This window comes from Leopardus geoffroyi, chromosome E1 (genome assembly GCF_018350155.1).
Source record: "Leopardus geoffroyi isolate Oge1 chromosome E1, O.geoffroyi_Oge1_pat1.0, whole genome shotgun sequence".
NCBI classification, from domain to species: Eukaryota; Metazoa; Chordata; class Mammalia; order Carnivora; family Felidae; genus Leopardus; species Leopardus geoffroyi.
Window position 1 is genome coordinate 17,508,592 of NC_059330.1, and position 18,020 is coordinate 17,526,611.

At 52.3% G+C, this 18,020-nt stretch overlaps 1 protein-coding gene across 26 annotated transcripts in view; it reads left to right on the top strand.

Annotated features, from left to right (window-relative positions):
- The first annotated feature begins 1,196 nt into the window (after positions 1–1,196).
- Positions 1,197–18,020, top strand: part of MYO18A (myosin XVIIIA) — a 102,706-nt gene continuing 85,882 nt past the window's right edge. For 22 of the 26 annotated variants that reach the window (XM_045487860.1, XM_045487865.1, XM_045487866.1 and 19 more), the window contains exons 1-2: positions 1,197–1,310; positions 14,156–15,234. In XM_045487860.1, coding sequence (XP_045343816.1) covers positions 14,236–15,234 — 999 coding nt within the window. In that variant the 5' untranslated portion in view covers positions 1,197–1,310; positions 14,156–14,235. Of the gene's footprint in view, positions 1,311–1,732; positions 1,921–3,390; positions 3,493–3,667; positions 3,786–5,062; positions 5,083–14,155; positions 15,235–18,020 lie in introns of those variants that run through there. The other 4 variants (XM_045487843.1, XM_045487844.1, XM_045487841.1 and 1 more) reach the window with 4 other exon arrangements.

Consider the following 18,020-nt stretch of genomic DNA (forward strand, 5'->3'; position numbering starts at 1 on the left):
ACTGTCTCATCCTAGGGATGACAGTGTGGTGTACCCTCCTGCAGTCACAGCTCACTTCTGTGTGAGTTCCCTGGAAAGAGGTTCTATGTCTGATTTCTCAGTGTCCCCCGGAGTGCCTGGGGCTGCACCTGGCACTCAGCAGCCTCTCAATAAAAATTTGTTTAATCGAGTTTGCGTGGCACACTATTCCTCTATCCAAAATGTACATCCTGGGTGTGGTCTATTCCTCAGGATCTCCCAGCTCTTACTCACCTCTTTGCTCCTGAGCCCCCTTGCTCTAACCTTCCCTGATCTGTCAGCTTCCACCCCCTCTGTCTGCAGAAATTCTTGGTTGCCCTAACTGTGGAGGCAGCTGCTCTTGTCTGCTACACCCTTCTTCCCGCGCCATGCAGTTTCTTCCACATTCTGGGGTATCCCACTCCAGTATGCACACTGCCTGTAGAAGCATCCACCTCTCCATCTCCAAACTCAAGATAGAGCACCTACCTTGGAAGACTGGTCTCTAAACACCTCTGGCCTCTCCCAGGACACCTATAATTCTTTCCTGGGTAAACATCTCACTGGATGAGGACATGACGGGACCTGTAAACCAAGAAGCTTCTGAAAGGTGTTAATCTTATTAGCATCGTTGGACTCCTTTGGGGACTGAGTGATCACCGCTGACGGCTGCGTCTCCTGGGCCCCGGTACACCCCTCAGGCAGCTGCACTTGAGGCAGGGGTCTCTCAGACCAAGCTACCACCCTGGGGAGTACATTCTGCGAGTGCCACCCTGGACATGCGGGCAGTGTCTGCTTCGGCCTAAGCCATCTGGCACCATCGAGCAGCGCCCTATGTCTGCCCCTGCAGAGCCACCCTGGGAAGATGTGACCAGCAAGACTCGAATGCGTCCTCCGCACAGCACTGCCCTGGGCAGCACCCTCTCGGACACAGCCAGCGCGCGGAGTCCAGTGCCGGCCTTGGAAGGAACCTGTTCTATACCTGCGGGCACGGTGCCTGCCCTGGGCGTGCCCAGCGGCCTCCGGCGCCCAGCGCAGACGGGAGCTCCAGGCCTCTCGGACGCGGGCAGAAGGCTCCCAGAGCAGCGCCCCGTGCCCGCATGGCCCGTTCTGGAGGCGCGCCCAGGCGCTGCCAGGAAGGCCGGGCGTTTATCCCCGGAGCCGCCAGCAGGGAGCTCCCTTTCGGCTCTGCTCGCGCGGCCGCGGGGGGCGGCGCTGCGCTGCGCCGCGCTGCGCTCCAGCCCGGACCGGGCCGGGGCCGCTGGATGCCGCGTCTCCGCTTCTGCTGCCTGCCGGGCGGGCTCCGGCGGCCGGTGAGCGCGGGGCGGCGGGGGCGTTCGCTCGGGGGCTGCCTGGGCCGGGTGGGGCGGCGGGGCGGGCTCGGGCCGGGAAGGCGGGCGGGCGGCGGGGCCCGCCGGCTCCTCCTCCCCCACTGTCCCCTGGAAGCGGCGGCCCGGACTCCCGGCTCCGGTCCCCGGCCGCGCCGCGGAGCTGGGCGCCCGGGAATGGGGGCCGACAAGGAGGGGCGGGGAGGGGAGCTCCGGCCCCTTGTGCCAGCTCGGGAGCGCGCGGAGGCAGGGCAGGGTGGCCCTCGGTTTAGGGGGATTGAGGGCTGAGGGGAGCCCAGGTGGCCCCGGGCTGCGGGGTGGAGGCTGCAGCCTCCGGGATAGGGGGCTTCTCGGGGCCAGGCCCAGGCCCCCCCTCCCCCCCAGGCCGACCGACCGACCGACAGAGCGAGGCTCCGAGGAAGGCAGCGGGGAAGGCGAGCACCTCCACCGAACCCTTTATCCCTCCCAGCGGCCTTCACCCTTTCACTGCCAGGCCGACAGCGGGCTCCTCTCAAAGGAGCAGCTGCTAGACAGCTGGCAAAACAATGGAGACCCCGCTTCCCCAGGCCCCCTCCCCTTGGGACAGAAGACGGGGGTGAGTGAATGGTAGGCTTTGGAGATTAGGGAGTGCTGCCTGTCCCCTGTGACTGGCTGCTCACCTCACCTTTCCCTGCAAAGGGGTGGGGTGTGTGTGGGAAGGTCGGACAGCCTGCCCCAGGCCTCTGGGAGAGACTGCCCTGACGCCCCGCCCTGCTAACCTGTCATGCCAGTTGTCTCGCCAATGGGGAGGCGAGGTGGTAAGGTTAGCTGCTCCACACCCCTGTGGTGGGGGTGGTGGGGGGTGGGGGTGCGGCTTGGTACCAAGCATGGTGAGGAGTGGGTCATGTTCCTGGCTGAGATAAGGCCTGCAGGGACATAGCACACATTGGGGCTTTGTTGGGGGCAGAGAGGGGGGATGGGGATGTCACCCTGTTGCAAGGCACATGTGTCCTGCTGATTAGTTGGAAAGGCTGCCAGCCAGAATGAACGGGGTGGGGGTGGGGGGATGGGGGGGAGGCAGACGGTGTATTTTTTAAGGGTAATGCTTTTGCCTACTCACTTGGCCAACCGGGCATGTATTTGGCAGTGTCCTCTTGGTTTGTGTTTGTGCAGAGGTTGGGGACAATGCTTCTTGGGAGGAGCTCTCCTGCCTGGAGCCTTCCAGCCCTCTGACAGACTCCCAAAATTATGGAATTGGGTTCCCTCCCCCCCTTCACCTGGCCAATGATTCAGGCTGGTTTGTGTGGGCTCATTTGTCTTTTGGAGTACCTGGCATGTCTGTTGCTGAGGAGGCCTTGTAATTCCCCACAAGGAGAGTGAACTGCCCGAAGTGTGTATGCATTGGGTCCATGCTGGAAGGGAGGGAAGGTCAACCAGACAGTTAAGAGCAAGATCACCTTTCCATGTTCTTACCAGTTCTGGAGCCCTTTCTTGGGCAGGTCGGTTTCCTGTTGGCATGGCAATGGGCCAGGCCTTGTCTAACTTTCCCCACCCTTTTGGTTCAGAGGCTACTTTCTATTTGGGGATATTGAAAGTTGCTCTCCTGAGGTCTCTGGCTTCCTGACAGACCTCACTGGCTCTTTGTCAATGGCCTGCCACCTCCTCAGCTTCCCCTCTGTCCTTTTGTGATGAGGGCTTTCCAGGAAACATCCTCCTGGTTGCTGGACATGACTAATTATAGATAGCCTCGGGTGGAGGTGTGCTTGTTCCTTTGGGGTTGGGGACATTGGAGTTGGGGCCTCATATTCCAGGAAGACCATGGGGGAAGCTATTGTGTTGGAGGGTTAGGGAAATGAGAAGGATCACAGGTGGGGGTGGAGGGGGGGAATGTGGGAGGGATAGAATGAGTGCTGGTGGTCACTTCCTTTGGAAGCTTTGAACTTTGAACACTTGACCTGGTGCCTGGCAGCTCTGAGTATCTAGTTTGTTTACTCTCTGCGGGCCTGGCTCAGGTGCCAGGGTGTGTGCTTAAGGACTTCCTCCGGTGCCCCTGGCTCTCCTCAGAAGCCCTCACGTGGATTGTGCCCCTCCTGCCTGGTGCCTCCACCTCATTCCCTGGGAGTCTGGGTAGCCAGCCTGTTGCCTGGAGCCCCCCTCACCGGCCTAGCTTGAGGCTGCTCATTAAAGGGTGCGTGTGTCTTCAGAAATCGGGCCTGAAATGTGCGGGGTCCCCCAGAGGCAGGTACCTGAAGCTGGACTGGGTGGGGCAGCACTGGGGCTAGTGTGAAAGGGAGAATCCACCCTACTCTGGTGGAGCAGGGAGTTAGCTGCTGGAACTCAGGAAGCCCTGATCCGGACTTGGTGTGTCACAGGTCTCCAGAGCAGCACGGCTGCTTTTGCTCCTTCTAAACCAGACGTCTGTCCCCAGCCAGACCCCCCTCACCTGAAGTGGACGCCACAGACGGGAACTAGATCATCCATGTGAGCCGGGTCCTGTTGGTGGCTCTGGGCCCCAGGCCTTGTCCCAGGCCTCTCCCGGGTGTGGTGGGCAAAGGGGAGGGGCTCTGACCTGGTGTAGTTTAAAGTTTCAAGGGTATGGGAGGGCCCAACCCACCCTGTGCTATGATTAACAGGTCCCCCCAGGACTCGGGCTGGGGGCTTGAAGTTCTACTTTGGGTCAGGCCCCTGGGTGCTTTAAGATCTGCTCACTGCACCCCATCCCCACCCCCACCCCCCCCATCAGCATTTTCTGAGGTAGCCTGAATTAGAGAGTGTTGTTGGGAGCCGGATTGGGAGGGGTGGGGAGCAGAACTGGAAAGCCTCCACTCCTCTCCCCACCTCACTGTCCTTGAGGTGGGAGTGGTGCGGCTTGTCAATTATCCATATTCCCTTGATGTTTCAAAGAGCCTATAGTCAGGCAGCAGTTTAAACTGAGGGCTGAGGGTTTTACAAGGCCCTTGGCCCTTTCTCTCTGCCAGGTACTTTACCATCGCTTACAGGGGATTATTTTTATTATCCTCTGATATTCAGAGATGTTGGATGATGGGCTCAAGGTCACACAGCAGTTCAGAGGCAGAGCAGGATTTAGAACCTGCAATTTGTAGTTGAGCAGAATACCTCTCCCGGCAAAGGCAAGGGCTCCTGGCCAAGTCTGAACTCTCAGGCCCATGGAGATTTTATAGTTGAAATAGCTGAGGCCTAGAGAGGGACGGGACTTGCTGAAGGTCACACAGAAATGGGGGGGGAGGGGGTGGTTAGCGGAGTTTGGCGCCCAGCGGACTGCGGCCAACCCCTCCTGGGGCTGAGGAGGTGCACCTGGAAGAGCAGCTGGGGACCTGGCCGCGCTCCTGGCACCTCTCCCGCGTCGTTCCTCCCGGGGCCTGCGGGATCGCTGCGTTCCAGGGGAGACGGTATCTCGGCGGGAGGCGCCGCGGGGCTGCGGCTGCCCCGGCCGGCTGCCTGGAAGTGCTGAGCGCCGCGGGTTCCAAGGGAGCCGGAGCCGGCGGGCGGTTGGGCCGGCCGGCCGGCTGATGTCATGTGAGAAGCGTGCAGTCGGAGCGAGCACACCTGGAGCTAGATAAGCTCCGTGTGACCTGGTCTTGAGTCACGGGGCGCTGCGGAGCTCTAAGCAGGACCGGCTGGGAGAGAGGCTCGGGCAGTGGCGGTGGCGGCCAAGGCGACAGGCGTCCCTCTGCGCCGCTCGGCTGGGGCCCCGGCCCGGACGGGACCGTCCAGGTGCTGCTGTTCCAGTCCTGCCTGGTCGCTTTTGCAAACCTTGGTATGGACTGGCGCCGAGAAAGGCCTCTGGGCTGTAGGAAACGGCCGCTTAGGGAGGTCAGAGGCCAAGGGAGAGAGGCCGGCTCTCTTGGGAAAGTATTTCCTTTGTATTTATTTATGAGTGTGGTCTGGGAGTCGGGTGGGGAGGACTGACCCTTTTAAGTGTCCACCCACAGCAGCCAAGTCTGGGCGCCTTGTCTTGGGATTCTAACGTTATAGTTTCCATTTCCTGGGGCTTCTATTTTGCCAGCTGCAGGGTGACCCATTTAAATATGTCCCCACTTAAAGCCACAAGACACTAGTGAGATCTATTTTAACCAAGTCCCCCAAGTCACTGAAACTTTCCTAAGGCATGAGATGGCAAGCCTTGAACTTAACAGTTGCAAACTTGGTTTACAGCCTAAATGCTAAGTGGATTGTCAAACCTTCCTTTTTTTTTTTTTTTTTCTTTCTAATCTTTTAAAATCACAAAAGTAACATACGTTGGGAAAGGCTATTAGCTAAAAAGCTAAAGTGTTACTACCCCTCTTTGCCTGTACTGCATGGAGAAAACCACAGACAAAATCTTGTAATGGATCTTTTCAGGCATTTTTTTTAAAGCTTATTATATATATCTTATATATAACATTTATCACATATGCATATATTATTTATATTTACATGCAATATGTTTCATAAATATAATTTGATATAAATATTAAAAAAAAATTCTGTAGGAAATAAAGAGCATATAGAAAAGTAGAAGAAATATTATGCATAATCCCACTATCCAAAGCCCCTAAGCCTAGGGGCGCCTGAGTGGCTCAGTTGGTTAAGCGACCGCCTTCGGCTCAGGTCATGCTCTCATGGTTCATGAGTTCAAGCCCCCCATCAGGCTCTGTGCTGACAGCTCAGAGCCTGGAGCCTGCTTTGGACTCTGTGTCTCCCTCTCTCTCTGCCTCTGTCTCTCTCTCTCAAAAAAGAAACATTGAAAAAAAAATAATGAAATAAAGCCCCTAGGCCTAGATACATACACACATACACCCCTACCAGCTAAATATTCTCATTGTAAAAAATTAAAACACTATAGATGAAACACAAAGCCATTGACTCTTCTAAAATCTGTCTCTTTCCCAGAGCATACATTTTTCTATGCGTTTGCAAATATTGCACGTACATAATCTCCATGTATATATATGCACACATATACATAGTTTTAAAAATTTTAGTAAAAATTATATGGCAACTTGAGTTTTTCACTTAATATAGAATAGAATCTTTCTAGCTTAGTATATACAAATCTTCATTCTTTAAAAAAAATTTTTTTTAATGTTTATTTTTTATTTTTGAGAGACAGAGAGAGCCCAAGTAGGGGAGAGGCCGAGAGAGAAAGGGAGACAGAATCTGAAGCAGGCTCCAGGCTGTCAGCACAGATCCCTGTGCGAGGCTCGAACCCATGAACCATGAGATCATGACTTGAGCTGAAGTCGGATGTTTAACCGACTGAATTACCTAGGCGCCCCTTCATTCTTTTTAACTGTCCAGTTCTATAATCTTGCTATTTCCCTAGTGATATGATCTTTGTATTGACAGAATTTTGAATTACAAACAATGATGCAAAGATCAGCCATGTTTATTGTGTGGACATATCTGTAGATGTCCTATATGTAGAATTGCCAAGTCTAGGAATATGTACATTTAAATATTTTCATAGATACCACCAACTTGCCCTTATACCAATTTATACTCCCAACAACACATAGCAGATACCCTGCTTCCTATCTTCTATTAGATTGATGTTATTAATGATGCTAGTTTTTACTAACCTGATAAGTGAACAATAGCATGTCTCTGTTTTATTTCATGTGTCTGTGATATGACTGAGGCTGAATACCTGTTTGTGCTTGTTGGCCTTTCATATTGCTGCATCTATGAATTGCTTGCGCTTCGTCTCGGCAGTAGCTACATGGGGCCTCTGGACTCGAGCCATTGTGATCCAGCTGGCCATGTGCTCATTGGATTGCCTTCGCTTCTTTGGGCTTTACTTTCCACATACAAAGATTCTGTCCAGGGGCGCGTGAGTGGCTCAGTTGGTTAAGCGTCAGACTTTGGCTTAGGTCATAATCTCCTGGTTTGTAAGGTCAAGTCCTACGTTGGGCTTTGCACTGATAGCACGGAGCCTGCTTGGGATTCTCTCTCTCCCTCTCTCCCTCCCTCCCTGCCCTTACCCTGCTCATGCGTGCATGCTTTCTCTTTCAAAATAAATAAGTAAACTTTAAAAACTTAAAAAAAAAAAAGGTTCTGTCTGGCACTAAGATTTTATGTTTAGACTTATTTTAGTCACACTTGGGCTGATAGTCATTTCTGTACTTTATTATTCTGTCTACTGTCCCATTTAGATGATAAGAATGTGCCTTGCTATGATTGGGTACCATTCTTGAGGGCTTACCCTGGGCGAGGTGTTATATGGAGGGCTTATATACCAATTTCATTTAGTCCCCAGGCCTTATGTGGTAGGTACTATTATTGTACTATTATTTAACAATTGTTTTAATGTTTGTTTATTTTTGAGAGAGAGTGTGCAAGCACAAGCAGGGGAGGGGTAGAGAGAGAGGGAAACACAGAATCCAAAACAGGCTCCAGGCTCTGAGCTGTCAGCACAGAACCCAACACGGGGCTTGAGCCCACCAACCGTGAGATCATGACCTGAGCCGAAGTTGGATGCTCAACCAACTGGAGCCACCCAGGCGCCCCTGTTATTGTACTCTTATTATCTCCATTTACAAATGGGAAAACAGAGGCACAGAGGCATTAAGTGACTTTCCCAGGATTGCATAGCTATTACCTCAGAACTGGTCCCACGTTTGCTACCTGACATCTGAAGCCTAAGCTCTTTCATTAGTTTCATTTCTCTTGCATTTAGTAGGTACTTGATAGATATGTATTTTCCCCAACACTTTATCACAATTTAGAAAAGTTAAAGAATTTTACTGTGAATACCCCTCCCACTTCCTAGATTCTACAATTTACACTTTACTGTCCTCACTTTACCACATATTTATCCCTTGATCCATCCATCAAACCGTCTTACATCTTTGATACATCTCAAAGAAAATTCCAGACATCAGTATACCTTGCCCCCAATACTTTAGTGTATGTATCATTAACTAGACTGCAGTATATGTTTCCAGTTTTTTTTTTTTTGAGTGCCTGTTTCACATAATGAAATGCACAAACCTCATGTGCACTATTTGATAACTGCTGACACATGTATACATCCATCAGCCCAAATCCCTATCAAGGTAATGTAACATGAACATCACTCCAGAAAGTTCCCTCATGCCCTTTCTCAGGCAATGGCCACCCCTACCCGCCTCCCCACCTTCCAGAGGTAATCACGGTTCTGATTTTTTTTTCACCGCAGGTTAGTTCTGTCTATACACATCTTCCTTGGCTGACAGTGGGTTTACCTCCTGATAAACCCATTGTACATTGAAAATATCATAACTCAAAAATGCATTTAATACACCTAACTTGCCAAACGTCATAGGTTAGGTTAGCCTAGCCTACCTTAATTGTGCTCAGAACATTAATGTTAGCCTACAGTGGGACAAAATCATCTAGCACAAAGCCTATTTTATAATAAAGTGTTGAATATTTCATGTCAATGATTGCACACTGTACTGAAAGTGAAAAACAGGATGGTTGGGGCGCCTGGGTGGCTCAGTTAAGTGTCCAACTCCTGATTTTGGCTCAGGTCATGATCTCACAGTTTGTGGGTTCGAGCCCCATATCCGGCTCTGTGCTGACAGTGCAGAGCCTGCTGGGGATTCTCCCGCTCTCTCTGTCCCTCCCCCGCTTGCACGCTCACTATTTCTCTCTCAAAATAAATAAATAAACTTAAAAAAAAAAAAACAACCCACAATGATTGTGTGGGTACAGAATGGCTATAAGCACATCGGCTGTTTACCCTTGTGATTGTGTGGCCGACCAGGACCACTGCCTGGCATCACAAGAGAGCATCCTACTGCATATTGCTAGGTCAGGAGAAGACCCAAATTCAAAATTCGAAGTATAATTTTTACTGAATGCCTATCACTTTCATATGTGCATATTGTAAAGTTGAAAAATTGTAAATCGAACCATTGTGAGTCAGGGACCATCTCTGTGTACTGTATGAGCCTCACCAGTATGTACTCTTATGTCAAAGCCTTCTTTTACTGTCGCTTGACATAGTATTTTTGGGATTCATCCCTGTTGTATCAGTAGTTGCTTTCTCTTTTTATTGCTGAGTAGTATTCCATTGTGTGAATATGGAAACTGTTTCCCCTGTTGATGAACTGCAAGATGCATATTTGAGTTGAAGGGTCCTTGCCCTTAAAATGCTTTCTGTCTTAAAGTGATAAGGCAGCCGAGTTGAGTCAGTCGATTGTACTTTGCTTTGATCGGGTTAGTAGTAGGGTCAAGATGATATGGGCACATATCCTAATTTTTTATATATACCTTTCCTCCACTTAAAATTAGGAAAGGCCGGGGCGCCTGGGTGGCGCAGTCGGTTGAGCGTCCGACTTCAGCCAGGTCACGATCTCGCGGTCCGTGAGTTCGAGCCCCGCGTCGGGCTCTGGGCTGATGACTCAGAGCCTGGAGCCTGTTTCCGATTCTGTGTCTCCCTCTCTCTCTGCCCCTCCCCCGTTCATGCTCTGTCTCTCTCTGTCCCAAAAATAAATAAACGTTGAAAAAAAAATTAAAAAAAAAAAAATTAGGAAAGGCCTTCTGGAGTAGGATGAGGGGAGAAAGACAGAGAAGGAGGTCAGAAAACTCCAAGGTTACCTTCACTGGAGAGGGTAAGAGACCAAGGGGAGGCAGGTAGAAACTGCAGCCCAGAGTGAAGAGTGGGAAGATCCTGATGTCATTGCTGCTGGAGACTTTGAACCTGAGGGTGGGAGATGGTGAAAAGTGCAAGGTCCACAGGAAGGTGACAGAGCCCAGGTCTCTGGAGACGTGAGCTCTGAGGAGCATAGGAGCGGCTGCACTGTAGGTTTGACCCGGACAGGGAGGTTGCAGGTAGCCCCAGACAGGCTTGGAGGGATGACAGTGGGGAAGGGGTACCTTGTGAGCTGTGTGCCTAACAGTGGCAGGACAGGGATGATGAGGGAAGGGCTGAAATGGACTCAGTCTCCAAAGGCTCCAGGGTTGGGATGAGAGGAGTAACTTTGGCAGAAGGTTAATGAACAACCTGTGTCCACAAGAGACTTAGATATTTGGAATTTTTGAGCGACAAGAGACCAAATCATCCAGCCCAACCTTGAGCAAAGTGACAGGCTCAAGGTCCCCTAGCGATTTGTTGGCAGATCCAGGCCTAGATACCAGGTCTGCTAACGTTCCTGGCCAGCGCTGTCTCCTGTGCTACTGCTGTGACGGTGTGTGGTTCCTGCCTGTCACAGTCGCAGCGAGGAGCAAGCTTTTGCCACGACACGGATTTACATTAAATTACTTCTCAGGGACCTTTCCAGCCCGAAGGTTCTAGAATTCTGGGACCTGTTTTCTGTTGGTGCTACACAGGTGTCTAGCTCCCAGCAAAGAGCCAGGGTTGGGGAAGGATAGCAGAGTAAGAACTGAAGACCAAAAGGAGTGTCTTGGGGGGAGAGCATTGTAGGCATTGGGTTCTGCGTGGTTGGACTGAGGCTGAGGCCAAGATACTCATTTGTGTCCTTCCAGTCCCCAGGGTGGGTTTCTTTCTTCATTTCCCACACAGGTACCCCTGGAGCCATCTTCTTCTTCTTTTTTTTTTTAAGGTTTATTTTTGAGAGAGACAGAGACAGAGTGCGAGCAGGGGAGGGGCAGAGAGAGAGAGAGAGAGAGAGAGAGAGAGAGAGAGATGCACACAGAATCTGAAGCAGGCTCCAGGCTCCAAGCTGTCAGCACAGAGCCAGACGTGGGGCTCGAACTCACAAACTGTGAGATCATAATCTGAGCTGAAGTCAGACGCTCAACTGACTGAGCCACCCAGGCGCTCCTGGAGCCATTTTCTAAATCATCCTTTTAAAGGGCACCTGGGTGGCTCAGTCAGTTAAGCATCCAACTTAGGTCATGATCTAAGGCTCAGGTAATGATCTCACGGTTCGTGAGTTCGAGCCCCGCATCGGGCTCTGTGCTGACAGCTCAGAGCCTGGAGCCTGCTTCGGATTCTGTGTTTCCCTCTCTCTCTGTTCCTCCCCTGCTCACACTCTGCCTCTCTCCTTCTCAAAAATAAATAAACATTAAGAATTTTTAAAAATTTTTTAATTTTTATTAAAAAATTTTTTTTTAATGTTTTTATTTATTTTTGAAGGAGAGAGAGACAGCGCATGAGCAGGGCAGGAGCAGAGAGAGAGAGGGAGACACAGAATTTGAAGCAGGCTCCAGGCTCTGAGCTGTCAGCACAGAGCCCGATGCGGGGCTCGAACTCACGAACCGTGAGACCATGACCTGAGCCGAAGTCGGATGCTTAACCGACTGAGCCACGCAGGCGCCCCCACCCCCACCCCCAATTTTTTTTAATCAGCCTTTTAAGACAGTGCAGGAAGTGATGGTTGAGGGGTAAGGTGGGCAGTGACCAGCCGAAGATCCCACGTCTTGGTATATGGTATGTCTGTGTCACACTCCATCAGTGTTGAGGAGGAGAGAGAGAGACTCCCCATGTCAAAATAGAGCCCATAAGAGAGGATGCCTGCTGTCAGGTACTCCCCCATCCCAGATCAGTCCAGACTCCGCAGGACAAGTTTGCCCCTGGCTTTGCACTTCTTGGGCCCTAGATTTCCTGTCTTCCTATTTCTAGGTACTGTTCATGGAGCATTTCGAACCAAAAGGTTCAGAAGGAGCTTTGTCTTACTAGGTAGAAACAGGTCAGAGGGGGAAACGGTGCCTGTTAGATCCACAGGGAGCTAGTAACTGGGCCAGATTCCCCATCTCTTTGGATATGCTCTACAATTAAAGATTTCTGTAGAATTGTGCTGCCCAGTTCAATAGCCACTAGCTGTTGAATACTTGAAATGTAGTTAGTCGTAAGTGAGATGTGCTCTAAGTATGACATTCACACTGGATTTTGAAGACTTAATATGGAAAAAGGAATGTAAAATATCTCAATATTTTTCTTTTTAAATTTTTAAAAAATGTTTATTTTTTAGAGAGACAGAGAGAGACAGAGCATGAACATGGGAGGGACAGAGAGAGAGAGATACAGAATCTGAAGCAGACACAGAATCTGAGCTGTCAGCACAGAGCCCGATGTAGGGCACAAACTCACGAACCGTGAAATCATGCCCTGAGCCGAAGTTGGACACCTAACTGACTGAACCACCCAGGCGCCCCTCAATATTTTTCAGAAAGATCACATGTTGAGACGACAGTGTTTTGAATATAGCTACATTAAAGTATATCATTAAAGTTAATTTCACCTGTTTCTTTTTACCTTTTTTAATGTGGCTGCTAGACAATTTTATTTTATTTATTTATTTTGAGAGAGGGAGAGGGAGAGGGGGAGAGAGAGAGAGAGAATCCCAAGCAGGCTCCACACTGTCAGTGCAGAGCCCAATGAGGGGCCCATGAGATCATAACCTGAACTGAAACCAAGTGTCGGACACTTCACCGACTGAGCCACCCAGGCACCCGAGACCATTTTAAATTACACATATGACTTGAATTATATTTCTGTGAAGAGTACTGCTCTAGGAAGAATACGCTGATCTCGCAGGAACCTATGGGTCAGGGTGTTGGACATTGGAGGAAGCAATTAGCCGGTGCACCAGGACCCTTGGGAGTTCCTGGCCTGAAGTCATCCTTGGCATTGTACCTGGGCTAGGGATCCATGGGATAGGGGAGCCTGGAGGGCCTTATTTGATTGTGGCGGTGGGGTACACGGACAGAACAGGCCTCCCCAGGTCTTGCAGAAGGTCCTTGCTGGAAGGAGTGAGCTTGTCAGTCCCGTGTCTAGAACTCAGAGGGGGAGGCCTTCACGGAGAGAGAAAAAAATTGCATTTAATTTCTAATTAGGCAGTATGGCCTATTTCTCCTTCTTGTTCGCTGCTGGTTAGAACTTGTTCCCTGGGTTGCAACTCCACCCCCACCAGGTTTTGCTCAGTCCTGTCCCCAGTCGGGTGGGCATAGGGGCAGAAGGCTGGCATCGTAGGCACAGGTGCCCTGGAGCTGGCATTCTCTCTCAGGCTGCCACGACTTTCTTCCCCAGGCTATATTTAGTTGTTGGTCTGGGGAAAAGGATATGAGTTTTTCAGGATCCTGTTTATCCAGCAGACCCACCCCCACCTCTCGGCTGTCTGTCCTCGGCTCAGTGTGGAACTTCCCCTACCCTCCCTGCTTCACTTTGGGCGCCGAGGACCTAGAGAGAAAACAATATTTGCCATGGGATCCCACCACTGCCACTCACTGGCTGTGTGACAACTAACAACATACTTAATTTTCTGAGCCCTGTTTTCTCATTTGTAAAGTAGAGATAATGATCCCTCCCGTGCAGGGATGCTGTGAGGTTCGAATGAGGTAATGCGTGTAAAGTGCCCGGCAAGTGGTAGCCATCAAATCGGGGTGGGTTCTTTGAGGTCTTCTGTCAGGCGGTGGCTAAGGCTGCTTCCGTGGGGATCACAGGCTTAGGAAAGAGCCAAATAGCATGTGATGTCTGTTGCTTTACTGGGCTATTGGCTCTGGGGAGGTGATGGCCTTTGTGTTTGAATCTTCAGTCGGGTACCAGGTTAGCTTGATGGCGCCCTCTCGCCAGGAGGTCACATCTCCCAGACGCCACCTCTGTGCACACCTATCAGGGATTAAAGGCAATGACAGACTTTGGAGTCTGGGCTTTTACAACCCTATCTGAACCTCAAGTTTCCTTATTTGTGAAATGGGGGTAATCACAGACCTTCCTGGAGCAGTGTTATGACAACTGGCTTAACAGAGACGGTATTGTATAAAACAGAGCACCTGGCATGTAGGGAGCTAGCTCTCAGCGACCACGAGCTGTGCTCATTAGTTGGCCTGGTCTGCACTGGAGACACAGGAAGAGGCTCCTCTCGAATAACCTCTTTCTCTCTCTCTGTTTCTGTTTGCAGCAGCGAGGCGGGGTACCAGGGCCCTGTGCTAAGCACCCGTAATCCCCCAGGGGTGCCACCCCCAAAAGCTGTACCCCACCATGTTTAACCTAATGAAGAAAGACAAGGACAAAGATGGCGGGCGGAAGGAGAAGAAGGAGAAGAAGGAGAAGAAGGAGCGGATGTCGGCGGCAGAGCTGCGGAGCCTGGAGGAGATGAGCCTGCGTCGTGGCTTCTTCAATCTGAACCGTTCCTCCAAGCGTGAGTCCAAGACCCGCCTGGAAATCTCCAACCCCATCCCCATCAAGGTGGCCAGTGGCTCCGACCTGCACCTGACCGACATTGACTCTGACAGCAACAGGGGCAGCGTCATCCTGGACTCGGGCCACCTAAGCACTGCCAGCTCCAGCGATGACCTCAAGGGTGAGGAAGGCAGCTTCCGCGGCTCTGTGCTGCAGCGGGCGGCCAAGTTTGGCTCCCTGGCCAAGCAGAACTCACAGATGATTGTCAAACGCTTCTCCTTCTCCCAGCGGAGTCGGGATGAGAGTGCCTCAGAAACCTCCACCCCTTCCGAGCACTCTGCGGCCCCGTCCCCGCAGGTGGAGGCGAGGACTCTAGAGGGACAGCTGGTGCAGCATCCCGGCGCAGGCATCCCTCGGCCAGGGCCCCGGTCCCGAGTGCCTGAGCTGGTGACTAAAAGGTTCCCGGCTGACCTGCGCTTGCCCCCCGTGGTGCACCTGCCACCGCCTGCCCTCCGGGAGCTGGAGTTGCAGCGACGGCCCACTGGAGACTTCGGCTTCTCCCTGCGCCGCACAACCATGCTGGATCGGGGCCCTGAGGGCCAGGTCTACCGGAGGGTGGTTCACTTTGCTGAGCCCGGTGCGGGCACCAAGGACCTGGCCCTGGGGTTGGTGCCGGGTGATCGTCTGGTGGAGATTAATGGGCACAACGTGGAGAGCAAGTCCAGGGACGAGATCGTGGAGATGATCCGGCAGTCCGGGGACAGTGTGCGGCTCAAGGTGCAACCCATTCCGGAGCTCAGTGAGCTGAGCCGGAGCTGGCTGCGGAGTGGCGAGGGACCCCGCAGGGAGCCAGCCGATGTGAGTGTCCCCGTGGGCAGCTGCGGGGGAGCAGGGATTTGGAAGTGTGCTCGGGCGGATGACTGGGGTACTCGGGAGTTGAAGTCAGGCCACTCCTTGGCCCAAGGGACAACTCACCTGGCCCGCAGGGAGGAGCGACCTTAGCAGGGGCTGGTGCACAGTGATACAAACTTCTTGATGCGAGGGTTCGGGGTTTGGGCACCATGTTTCCTGAGCCCTAAATTGGGGTGTGGAGGGTAACACGTGCCACTTCAGATGAGAGACAGTCCGGACTACTTGTCCAGCCCGGTATCTGGAGTAAAACGTAGGATTTCCGTGTTATTTAGATACTAGACTTGAAAGAAAAAGATGGACTATTTCAAATCAGGGCTGTCGTGGAACTTCTGGGATGTGCAGCTGTTTTGCTAGCTCTTGGGTAAGATGATTTCAGACCTCCTCTTGCCCTTGAGTGAGGAGTTGAACAGGAGGTAATGTTGCAGCGATAAGCAGGGGCCAGATCATGGAGGACCTTGCAAGTCATGATAGGAATTTAGATTTTATCCCAGTGAAATGGGACCATTGTAGGGTTTGAAGCGGGCTTGGGGGGAGTGACTGGACCTGATTTGTAAAGATCACCTGGGCTCCAAGAGTCATTACTACCTCTCCTGGAAGAAGAAAACCCCCTGGAGATGCAACAGGTATCAAGCCTACAGAAATAGTCTGACCTGACTATCCGTGAGACCCCGCTCAAAACAGCAGTAGAAGGGGTAACATAGGAGTAGAAGAGATTTAGATTATATGTATGAACGAATCTCCAGGGGGACAGCGATCTCTAAGCCCAGGGGTCTTTTGACTCCACCTATAGCGTGGCTACATATCAGTTTGGAATGTTCCACTTAGAGACAGCACATGAGGACAAACTGGCCTCTGGCCATCCCTGCCTCCCAGCTGTCAGGTTTTTGGACTGCCCGGCTCTGGTGCCTGCAGCCTGACCAGTACACAGGCTGGCCGGGACCTCTTTCAGCACTAAGTGACCAACCAGATGTGTCCAAGTCGGAAGTGGGAGGAAATGCTAAGGAAGCAGGCAGAGTCCTGGTCCTAGCTTTCTCTCAGGGAGGGGAAGTGGATGCTCAGATGGCCTGGGGGGCCTGGGGGGCCTGGGAGCTGCAGGGTCAGAGTCTGGCAGGAAGCCCTGGAACTGGGTTCCGGACCTTCCTTTACTCGGGGCCTGGTGGAGGTCAGGCAGTTTTGCTAGTCAGGAAGGGGTAGTGCATGGGAGGGAGGCTGTTGTGGGATCCGCGGAAGGACCTGGCCTCATTTATTCCGGAAACTCACAGCGAGCACCTACTGTGTGTTAGCCACCAGACTAGACTGAGCTCAGGGAACCACAGTGTAGAGGGAGTGGTCTTTATCTTAGAACCAAAGCCCATGCTATGTTGCCATGCCTGTCTACTTTCTCCCAGGCTAACATTGCTTTTAACAGATGGAATTTTCTTCTTAAAGAATGAGTCCCCTAGGGGACTGTTGCCAGCTCCCTGCTGAACCACAGCACAGGCCTTTGTGGGGCCCTGGGCCTGGCATCCCAGATGCTGTTTAGCCTTCTCTTTATAGCCTAGGGATCCTCTTGGCATCTCGTATTTCTCGGCTACTCTCCCTTCCCAGCTAGCTGCTGCTCCCCCCATTCCTGGGGAAGTGGATGGTTTAGCTTTGGAGACCCTGGTACATTCCACACTACAGCTGGTATCCCCGAGACCCTGGCTTGCTCTGGCCCCCGTGGGGCAAGGGCAGAAGTGCCCAGAGGACTTCCACAGAGCATGCTACCCTCACGAGTCTCCCAAGAGCCATCTGAGAGAACAGCGAGAAGCCTAGAGCTGAGGAAGCTCCCCCGCCCCCAGCTTCCCCTGCCTGGCAGGTGGCAGGGACTCCTGCCCCAGCAGAGAGGAGCAGAGTGAGCCCAGCATCCTGGCTTCCTGGGACAGGCCTGGAGTGGGTCTGTAGTGGCTGCAGTTATCACCCTCCATCTCCTCGTCTTCCTCCCACTCCCACTCCGGCTCCGGCTCCTTTCCTTGGCAGCAGTTCTAAGCTCACTTCCATGCCAAGAAGAGTCTTCCCATTTCCTCTGGGCTCCCAGGCGGGGCACCCTGACAACTCTGGCCCCACGAGGACACAGCTCCTGGCGGCCACCCTGCCCGTCAGGTCATCCATCAACTGTGTCCACACCGCCTGTCCCCAGGGAGCTCTGAGGGAGCTGGCCGGCCATCTGTTCTCTTTCTGCTACGCAGATGGAGACCAGGCCTCATGGCTCCTCTCCGTGGCCTGTTCAGAAGGCCCCAGGGAGAGACAGCCCCTCGGGTTTCCTTCTCACATGATGTGTGTCCGGAGTGCTCGGCTCACACCTCCATGTGTCCGTGTAGCTGCTAGCAAGGTTCCACTGGGAGTAGGGGTGAGCCACTGTAGTGGGATAGACATGGGGCCTGATGGAAATCACTCAGCAGGCCTGGGAGGAGCAGTTCTTTTCCGCCCTCCATTCTTCCACTCACCTATCTATTAAATAAACATTTGTTGAGCACCAACTGTGGGCCAGATCCTGGGATCCAGTGGTGACAGCACATAGTCCCAGCCCTAAGGAACGCATAGTCTGGTGGGAGAGATGGTCAAGTAACAGATGACAATGCCATTTGAGAGGCTCCCCAACAGGGGCCAGTACGGGGCCCTAGGGAGCCCTGCACAGAAGAGGGACTTTAAGTACAGTCTTGGGAGTGATCACCGGGAAAGCTGACATCCAGGTGGGAGGTGGATGCCGGAGA